We start from the raw sequence: 10,723 nt of genomic DNA on the forward strand, positions 1-10,723 counted from the left end.
GGGTACTTCACTTCACTATGTGCCTCTGCTTCCAATCCAATCTCTATTTTAACATGATCTTTTTCCTATTCCAGGCAATTTCTTTTTTATGTCAATAAAGAGCTCTTGATACAACCAGTATTGGTTTCATATTATTCTTTGTCATAGGGCAAGTTTTCTTTGGAGACGATTGTCTCTTCCAGTAACTACCAACCCCTCTGTACTTCTTTATTCTTGTATTTTTCCAAAGAGGTGTTCATCCAGCTCCATGTGTGTGTGTTAGTTGCCTTGATCCCAAATACAGCCCAGGTGTATGTTCTGTGAGAGCGCTGCCACTACAGGGGGTTAGAGCACAGAGTGCAGCAATTTATTTTTCTACCTAAATGGCGATGCCTGTGGAGGGAGGGAGGAGCAGAAAAACACTTAATAACCTTAGCTTCTAGAGCCTGTACGGCCGTATCCAATTTGGTGACAACAGGGTTGTATAGCTGGCTTGCTCTGCTGTGTTACATCCATAGGCAGCATACAAATGTCCAGTAAAACACAGAAAACAGAAATATATTAATAATAACTTCAGAAATGTCATTCATTTGAACAACTCAGTCTGTTTGCATTCAGAGCCTATTTTTAAAATGCTGTCAGGCCCAAACCTAGATAAAAAAAATATGTTTACAGATTTCAGTTAGAGATTTGTTGACTTAGATTTCCAAGTTATATAACAATAATTTGAGGCAATTTCTAAAAGCAAAACAGTATGAGAAGATGAATCAATGGCATTTAGGCTAACGAGGATGCTTAATGAGTGCAAATTATAAGCATTTAGGAGTAATGTGACCGGGGCAGGGTATAAAACACGAGACTCTGGAAACTTAGTACCTTACTTGTGTCAGAGGCTATTTGATTCTAAATCAGTCCAAGAGTGGAAGGCATATATTTATTACTTGGCTTTTTGTTGATAAATGATAACTGGATCTGTTGTGCTTTGAGGTCTGTGGTCCTCTGAGCTGCAGGTTGTAACTCACGAACGCTGCTGGTCCCGTGGAGAAGCAAGTGGTGTTAAGTTCCCTGTACAGATCCTATGTTAAAAACAAGCGTCTAACGAAGTGCCGGATACTCTTGTTTTTGATTCAGTCAGTGCTGCTGAAAACGTCTTTTGGGTGTGTCTTAAAAGCCTGAGTGTAGGCATCCTGGGCATGAATAGTAGAAACCTAAGCAGAGACCTAGGCCTGCTCCTGCCTTTGTTGGAATAAATCGGTTGTTGGAGAACCTTGTGAATTGAATAGATGTAAATCAGACTCTTGGGAAGGGTTATGGCTGGTCAGAAGTCAAAACAATCCTAAATTGCTCCTAGTGGGAGTTGTTCTGTGTTCATGAAATCAGAGGAAATAAGGGCAACTCTTGAAAACAACTCCGTTTGGTAAACCGTGGATTTTTATGATTAACTCTTGGCTACCTCTTGAAAGTGCAGTGACATCTACATGGCCGTGTGGTTGTGAATCACAGAACTGAACAGGCGGACTTTTTGTTACTGCTACTTGAATCACAATAAGAGAAAAAGCAGTACATGAAATAAGGATGTAATTGTGACAAGGGTTGTCAGGAATCTAGAGGACAAACCGTGTTTGCTGGTGTTGGGTTACGAATGTGCCTTCTAAGTAGGGAAAATGGCGAAATGTTGATAGCTGTGTTTCCAACTAGAAAGTGTACTTCTAACAAAATTGAAATACTTTATGAACTCTTGTCAGCCTACAGAAATCTATTTTTATTTGCTCAGTGTCCCTTCAGTTCCTCCCTCAAAAGCAAATTACTTTGTCAGACAGTATTTCGGGAATGAAAGTTGCTTTTTAAAATAATTTTTTTATATTTTGTGTTGTAGATTGCTACAGTTCAGTTGCAGTGGGGTTTGTGTTCTGAGGTGGCATTCAGAAAACATTCTGAAATTCAGTTCTTAAAAATAAGAACTTATTAATTTTGAAATTGTCTTTCAGGCTTAACTTCTGTATTTAGCACAGGCCACTATCTAGCGAAGGCAAACAATCTGATGGCTTTTACTCAGCAGTGAAATGACAAGGCTGTCTTGAGAATCACCATATTGACCCAAAGACATAGGGAAGCATTTACGTCTTCCTGACGCTCATATTGAGCACACTTTTGAGTGTTTTGCTGAACTGGGACGAGCACAAGCATATATTTACACACAAAACTTTGCTGAATCATTTGGAAGTACGGAATGATACAGGTTAGTTGGGACCTCTGGAGTTTGTCTGGTCCTTAGTTTTAATCAAGAATATACACCTTTGGCAAAAGCTTTTTTGGGGAAAAAAAATGCCTATTGCAACTAGAGACTGTCTCAATTATGAGCATATTGAATATCACTCTCAAATCAATAAATAGCATTATAGTTTTAATCAAGAAAATACACCTTTGGCAAAAGCTTTTTTGGGAAAAAAATGCCTATTGCAACTAGAGACCGTCTCAATTATGAGCATATTAAATATCACTCTCAAATCAATAAATAGCATTGCCTGCAAGGTGTATAGCAGCCACATGGGTATATGCATCTAATCTGATTTTTAAAGGGTACAGTTTTGGGTGGCACAATGTGTGACTCATTGTATTTCTTGTTGCAGAGACATAGAATCACAGACTGGTTTGGGTTGGAAGGGACCTTAAAGATCCTCTAGTCCAGCCCCCCTGCCATGGGCAGGGACACCTCCCACTAGCCCAGGTTGCCCAAAGCCTCATCCAGCCTGGCCTTGAACCCCTCCAGGGATGGGGCATCCATAGCTTCTCTGGGCACCCTGTGCCACTGCCTCACCACCGTCACGTTAAGGAATTTCTCCCTAATATCTAATCTAAATCTGCTCTCTTTCAGTTGCCCCTTGTTCTGTCACTACAGGTCTTGGTAAAAAGTCTCTCTCCATCTTTCTTATAAGCCCTCTTTTTATACTGAAAGACCACAATAAGGTTTCCCCAGAGCCTTTTCTTTCCCAGGCTGAACAACTCCCAACTCTCTCAGCCTTTCTTCATTGGAGAGGTGTTTGGTCCCTCTGACTGTTTTTGTGGCCCTTATCTGGACCTGCTCTAGCAGGCCCACACCTACCTTGTGTTGGGGACCCCAGAGCTGGATGCAGCACTGCAGGTGGGGTCTCATCAGAGCGAAGCAGGGCAGAATCCCCTCCCTCAACCTGCTGGCCACGCTGCTTTTGGTACAGCCCAGGACACAGTTGGCTTTCCAGGCTGCAAGCACAAGTTGCCAGCTCATGTCCAGTCTAACATCCCCCAGTATCTTGAAGTCCTCCTCTTATTCCCCCCTCCCTAAAATACAATTGAGATCCCCCAAAAAATGTACCACAAAAGCCATTTTTCATCCTTTATTTCTCAAATTTTCACTCCTATTTTTTTCTCTATTAGCAACAATAATTGATATCACAGTTAACAAGGGGGCAACCAGAAAGGGGAATAAATGATATCTGACTGACAGTACTTACTTTTTGCTGTTTGGGTAGGAACCAGCTAGTTTTCAAAATGTCCAAGCAGAAGCAATACAAGTACAACCACATGAAGACCCAGGAACGGGTCAGTTCAGTTCAAATATTCAGACTGTATCTCCAATATTTGAGTTTATCAGCGTTACAGAATAATAGACGGACAAAATCCAGGAACATGCTTATGCTTAGAACAAGCTAAAGCAGTAGTTACCAAAGACACGTATCTGAACCAAGAGAAATGTAAGGTAAATCAAGAAGTGAGTTTATTGGATTAGTCTTGCTTTTAGCAGAGGACTTCTTTATAAATCTCATTAGCAGGTATTTTGGTCTACAGATGAAATTATTTCTTAATGCAACAGTGGGGATGCCATCAGCTGCAGTGGCTCAGAGGTGCCCTGAGCCGTGACAGTTGGACCCCCAGGAGGGGCGATACACTCAGGGCCCTGGCAAGTCTTTGATTCCCTACTTTATCCAGCTCTCCAGTCTAGCTGGATGCTACAAACAGCTGTGATGTTTTCATCATCTGATATCAGAAGAAAATTGTAGGTATTAACAACAATGAGCCTTACATGCTGAAATATTACAATAAATGTTGTTCAAGGAGCCCTGTTTCAGCCACTCTGAGAAATTCACAGAAGCAAATGAATGACTGTTCTCTTCTTCATTGGTGAGTTATCAGGAGTGCTTGTATCCAAGCCAATAATTGTAGCTTTCTTTTGTTCTGATTTTGCAGTAAATGGAAGGTAATCCCTTTTTAATCATGTCTTTGCTCAGGCCCAGTTTGAGAGCAGTGCGTCATCACTGACTGCAGGTGAGCTGCCACTGGTTTAAGCTGGCAAGACAGAAAGCTGAATTTGGTTTTCTGCTTACATCACACATTCAGATCTTATGCAATTTGCATATCTCCTTCTAAACAGAAACCTCTTGGTGTTTTTGTCAGAAAGGGCTTGCAGAGCATGAGTTTCACAACACAATAAATAAACTCTGCTAGGCATAAACCATTTAGGTAGTTCATAGTGTGTTTCACTTATTCCTGTTGTTGCAGGGCTCTTCTAGATCCTCCATTATCAAGTCCTGCTGATTATTCACCCAATTTCCTTTCTTAACTGTCTTCCTCTCCTCCTTAGCATTTTGACAAGCTTGGTCCTGGGGTATCTGGTGGCTGGCAGCTGGTAAAATGGCATTGCTTTGGCCTCGCTGAGAATAGACCTCCCTGTGAACGATCTCCCTGGAGCAGAGCTGAAGCTTAAAGGCGGCCTGAAAGCCTCGGCGAAAGTTTTTGTTAAAGAAACCATAGATGATGGGGTTGACACTGCTGTTGAAGAAGGCCAGCCAGTGAGCAAAGGGATAGATATAAATGTTAATGAGCTGTAACTGGACATCTGAAAGGTTGGCGTAGTCTGAAAGCATCATCAGAGTCCACAAGGGAAGCCAGGACAGGGTGAAAAGCAAAGCCACAATAATGAGCATTTTGATGACTTTTTGTTTCTTCTTAGACACACTGTGCCGCTGCTCCTGGCTGTGTTTTCCTGACGCAGGTGTCGCTGTGTTGAAGAGAGCAATGCTTATCCTGGCATACATTATAACAATGAGTGACAGGGGAGCCAGGTAGATGTTGGCAAAGAGAACTGTCGTATAGATCTTTCTCATTCCCGGGTTAGGCCAGTCCTCCCGGCACCAGTATACAGGGCGGGTTTCATTGCCATAGCCAAGGATCACCCTGAAATGCTTCTCTTCTTGTACCTGCAGCATGACGGCCGAGGGACACATGATTGCGACAGCCAGAATCCAGATGACTGCTATAATGACGACGGCGGTTGAAATAGTCAACTTCTGCTTGAATGGATAAACGATGCATCGAAACCTGTGGCAAAGACACCCAGCAACGTATGTGGAGAAGCCATTTAAGGAATGCTTACTCAGGCAGGCAAGTATATGTCCACTCTTTCAATTGTTTGGTTTTTAAAACATAGAGATGGAATAATCTCCTCCTCCTGCATAAACCAGGGGAGTTGCATTTCATTGCTCCATTTAAGAGCTGTGTAGGTAAAAACAATCTAAAAAAAAAAAAAAGTTGTGTTTGCTGTTGAAATTTCCTCATTTTGATCTGTCTCGCTATCAGCCTGCTGCTGCTACTTCATTTAACCAAAGCAGGTACCAGTGCCTCCGTTATCTAGCTTAACAGCTAAGGAACAAACCAGTTCTAGGCAGCCAGGTGTAGCCTGGCTGTAGCATCTTTAAGAGATGCCAGTGGAGGAGCAAATTGCTGTGGCTGCTCTTTAGACCCGGCCACATTTTGTGTTGCTTAATAGCCCTAGGAGCAAAATACATCTAATCTATTGCAATGTTGTGTGAATTAACATCGGCCTCAGCATGGACAGGTGGCCTGAGGGAGGTGAAAGCGACAGTTTATGGTTTCTGTGTCATCTTACCTGTCTACGGCGATAGCAACCAGAGTGAAGACAGAGGCAGAGACAGAAATTCCCTGGACCATCCCGCTCATCTTGCAAACCAGGCTCCCAAAGGGCCATCCTGGAAGGAAACAGGTAATTGAAATTGCTGCCATCTCACTGCATCACTACGCTTATATGCATAAGAGGAAATTTCTGCCCCAGAACTAATAAATTTCTTTTGCTCTGTCAGGCCATAGCAGGGCTTAGGGAGGCAGAGGCTGTGTAAACAAATGCTTTGCCAAAGGCGTCAGGTGAGTTGCTGATGTTCCAAAAAACAGCAAAGCAAACACTTGTGGTTTAACACCCTGTTAGAATGGGATCTCAGGACAAGAAAGGGAATTGACCGGCACAGTTGACTGTTCTCTGCATCTGGCTCATAGCATCCACCGAGTCTTCCTAAATATATAACCTGGTACTGGGAGAATCCCTTCGTAGAGATGGGGGGTGTGGAAATCAGCAAGGACAGCCCCAGTCAGAAGGTGAGTTTGAGGCTTGTCCTCCTCAGCTCCAACTTCCAGTGGCTGGGAATGCCTCTAGACCCCCCTCAGAAATGCAGGCGAGTTCCCCTCGAGCTCTGGCTGCCGCACGGTGCAGCCCAGCCTACCTGCGATGATGTTGTCCAGGAGGGTGGTGGGCATGCAGAAGATTCCCACCAGTAAATCGCTGACAGCCAGGTTCAAGATGAAAAGGTTTGTGACCGTACGCATATGTTTACTCCTCAGAACAATGAAGCAAACTGCTCCGTTGCCAACCATACAGAGCAGGAAGATGAGGAGGTACGAGACGATGAAGACAGCTGCCACCGAAGGCTGGTGAAGGTAGAAATCCACGTAGGAGACGTTGCCTTCGAAGTAGAGGTACTTGTATGTCCCGTTATAATTCAGCACGTGAGGCCAATCAAATGAAGAGTTTGAGTCCATTTTCTTACTTGTGTTGTAATGTGCCTTAAAAGATATTTTTAAAAAGGTAATTTTAGTACACTTGAAATTGATCTTAAGAAATGTGACTAGTTTGGATATACGGTGTGCTGAAATACACACAAAGCTTATGTGTACTCATCCCTCCGTGGCTTACTTTAACAGGCCGTGTTCTGAGCCTCCCCAGACAGGAAAAGCAACAAATACTATTAGTCTGATTTTACAACACAGGTGTACAAAAGCGACCACTGAGACTGCTGAAGGTTTTCTTCCTTCTGCAGGCTCCATAAATTAAGTCCTTCCTTTCCCAAAGGAGAGGAAAGGCAGACAGGATGTAAACTGGCCTATTGCGTTGTGTCAAGTAAACAAACTAACAATGTGAACAGTTTATTTTGAGAGACAAAAATAATCAGAATTCTTGAGAAATCTATTTACTCAACAGCTTGAGTAATCTGGTACTTGAGCAATAGTGAGATTTCTGAGCCATGAAAACTGTGATTAAATTAAAGCTTTCTCAAGTGGCACAAACCTTCTGCCTGTATGTATCCAAATCCAATCCCATTTCCTTAAAAATTAAATATTTTTGTTTACAGTTGGTATTTAGACCACAACTGATTTTACTTCCCTGCTTACAAGCTAATCAGAATAAGAGTCTGCAAATATGAAGGACTACACTGTTTAAAACATGCTGAAGTACAAGATAGCTGGATTAATTTCCTAGCGCTGCTGCTGAATTCGGGTGTGATCTTGGGGAATTCGTAATCTCTATTTCGGGTTTCCTGCTATAATATGTGAGCAATACTTTTTTCACACTGTGTATTTTCCCATTTTATATTTTGTTAGATTACTATTGGCAAAAACTATAAGCTTTTTCAAAGACAGACTTTTTTCAAGTCTGAACTTTCTCCATACTGTAGCATCTGTTTCAAGCTACAAATCTCTGTGCTTTCTGTGTTGTAGTAGCAGTGCTTTTGCTGGTGTCATGGTTTGAAGATAAGGAGTACAAGACTTTTTATTAGACCACCTGATGGAGCTGAAAGAATTATTTTTAAGGCAAGTACAGAATCTGCATGCCTCAAACTTCCTTCCAAATTTAACTGATTGAGATTAACTTTGTAGGCCACAATCTAAATAAAATCTTAAGCTTGACAATCTTTTAATGTGTATATTCTACAACTCAGCCACCCTAACAGGTCAACACTGGCATCCTGATATTTACAGCTGGCACCAGATAACCTGTGAGCAGCATTCATATTTTTTTTCCACCTTTATTTTATCTGCCAGAGAGAGACTTTGAAACTTAGGTAAAAGGAGTGGAAAAAACAAACAGATTGCTGTCTGCTGATGCTGCCAGCAAGATGGCTTTTGGATAACGCTTGATTAAAATGGGCTTTGGGGTTATATTTCTTTAACGTGCGTATGTATATAGATACCTAAAGAAACAGGGGGATGGAGGTGTTCCTAACTTAAAGAACAGCAAAATTAAACTGTGGCCAAAGGCACCAAATTAATGTATGAGTGCAGGTGCCTTTGGAACACTTACAAATTCCTTAGCATAAATGGCATTTAAATGAAGGCACAAATATCCAGATCCTGATGGGCTTGTATGTAAGGGAAGGAAAGCGCTTGATACACCTCTTTCTTTATGAAAGGAACCTCGGAGTGGGGCCTTTTTTGTGCAGCTAAGGTTTCAGCTGCCTCCTCAGATCCCTGATGATGAGGCGTGCGCTGGTTTTCCTGTATCTGTGGAGTCACGATGGAAGGTGACGTTCTGTTGTCACTCTGCGTAGGGCAGCCCTCTCCCCAGGAAAAGAAAATGAGTGTTAGGTACCAATGCTAACAGGATAGGTGTTTTTTCTTCATTCTTACTTGAAATAGTTTCTAATTTACCTTCCGTCTCTGCTGTTGTTCCCTGGTACATTTACTCACACCTAATGCTCAGGAAAGCACGAGTTTCTAATTTACCTTCCGTCTCTGCCTGTTGTTCCCTGGTACGTTTACTCACACCTAATGCTCAGGAAAGCACTGCTGCTTTTCTGTATTATGCTTGTCAATGAAATTCATTAACATCTGCAAGGGTTTTTACTTCCAGGTAGCAAGTGCAGTAAAAAAATATTTGATCTGGTATGCCTCAGGTTTGGAACAAGCAGAGTAGTAAAAAAACCTGTTGTGTTCTGGTGTCTTCTGCCTTTTTAGAAGTCAGCAACAATACTACAATGCTTGTAATGGGTCTGTATTTTTACATATTGATTAAAATGTCTGCACCTTAAGGTAGACAAGAATCTGGAATTTCTCACAAAAAATGGCTGCTTCTGTGTTTTAACAAAGCAGTAATTACAAGCTAGCTGTGTAATAGTTGCACATTCTCTTGGGCTGTCCTTGGTTATTTATCTTTATTGTTTTTATTCTAAATATTTTCAGACTGATTGAAAATATTGTTGTTCAAATGTATTATCTGCCAATTGCTTTAACTAGCCAGAGAGCAGAGTCACCTGCTGTGGAAGGTGTTGAAATGCCAATTTTAATAGGAGCTGTGCTGTCACGAAGCGGCCCCGCAGATGAGAGGGAGGTGGCTTTCCTTCCCTGCCTGCTGTAGTTTGGTGTTTTCATGGGTCTCTGCTGATGTGAGGGGGAAGAGTCTGATGATTTGAGTTCTTTGTCCTTCCATGATAGAGGAGCACTGTGTAAGGAATATCTACGGTTCAGATTTTATTGCTGCTTTTCACCTCATACACAACTACTCACAGGCTACACAGGCTTTTGCCAGGCTTTCTACAAGGAGAAGCTGTTACACAGGTAGTACTAATGTGAGACTTTGGTCCCAGGAGTACACACCCTTGTGGGTCATTCCTGTGCAATGGCAGTGTTCTTGTGAATTAATTACTTATAATTCTGTTCATTAAGAAAACTGAAATGATTCCTTATCACACTAAAAGGAGGAGGCATAATTTTATCATTTTTCTTTGAGTACATATCTTGGATTTTCTCTTTTTCTGACAATGTAGTGTAAAGCAACAGCTTTCAATCTTTTCACTAATGGACTCTGGAGTTGTTTTAGTTCGTAACTCATAAACAAGAAGTTGCAAACAGCCTCAAGGCAAAATTGGAGCTGTGTTTGTTTGGTTTTTATAGTCTGATCACAGTTGGACTAATGAAATTCTGTATCATGGCTGTAGCAAAGACAGTGAATTTGCCATGCAAACCCCATACCTGACAGGAAATGGAAAAGGTACGTGGATTTTTATGTTGAAGCTGAAGTGGGCAATGGATTGTCTGAAAGGAGAAAAGGTGGTGTGGTGCCTTGTGTTTTGACAAGGTAGTTGCCAGCTAAAACAGACAGTGATTAATAATCGAGAGAGGCACAGATGACAGAAACACAAGTCATCTAAGAAAAGGGCAACAGATAGTGATAAATAATCGAGAGAGGCACAGACGACAGAAACACAAGTCATCTAAGAAAAGGGAAAAAATAATACAATGCAGAAATATTACAAGATGATAAATAAAAGTAATTAGCTTCCACACGGTCATTTGATTAGGGCCTGGCCTCCCTGCTTCATTTCATTACCAGAGGAAAATCTTCAAAGAAGTAAAGCAAGAGCCTCAACTAGTGCAAAGCTGCCCAGTTGCACACACTGGGTTTTCCAACACACTCCACTCCTACGCTGTTGGAATCCCAGCAACAGCACCCAAATATGCAGTATAAAGTCTCGTAGTGTAACCAGGGCAATTTCATGCCACTGGATATGGAAAATGCTTTTTCCATTTCTACAAAAACTGTTCAAGGTAATTATTAATGAATATAATTATTTTGATGTTGGCCACATGGAGGAAGTCTGGTCACCACCAGAGCCAGCCAACACTGCTTCACCTCCGTGTACAA

General features: G+C 41.8%; 1 protein-coding gene across 1 annotated transcript; it reads right to left on the reverse strand.

The window, feature by feature from the left end:
* Positions 1 to 4,347: 4,347 nt before the first annotated feature.
* On the reverse strand, positions 4,348 to 6,860 carry NPFFR2 (neuropeptide FF receptor 2). The gene is made up of 3 exons (XM_010079531.1): positions 6,528 to 6,860; positions 5,903 to 6,002; positions 4,348 to 5,334 (listed from the first exon to the last, which is right to left on the reverse strand). Exons 1-3 carry the CDS (start codon positions 6,841 to 6,843, stop codon positions 4,494 to 4,496), a joined length of 1,257 nt encoding a protein of 418 aa, XP_010077833.1. The 5' UTR covers positions 6,844 to 6,860; the 3' UTR covers positions 4,348 to 4,493.
* Between the last annotated feature and the right edge of the window lie 3,863 nt (positions 6,861 to 10,723).

The sequence above is a fragment of the Pterocles gutturalis genome, unplaced genomic scaffold (assembly GCF_000699245.1).
Source record: "Pterocles gutturalis isolate BGI_N339 unplaced genomic scaffold, ASM69924v1 scaffold10389, whole genome shotgun sequence".
NCBI lineage: Eukaryota > Metazoa > Chordata > Aves > Pterocliformes > Pteroclidae > Pterocles > Pterocles gutturalis.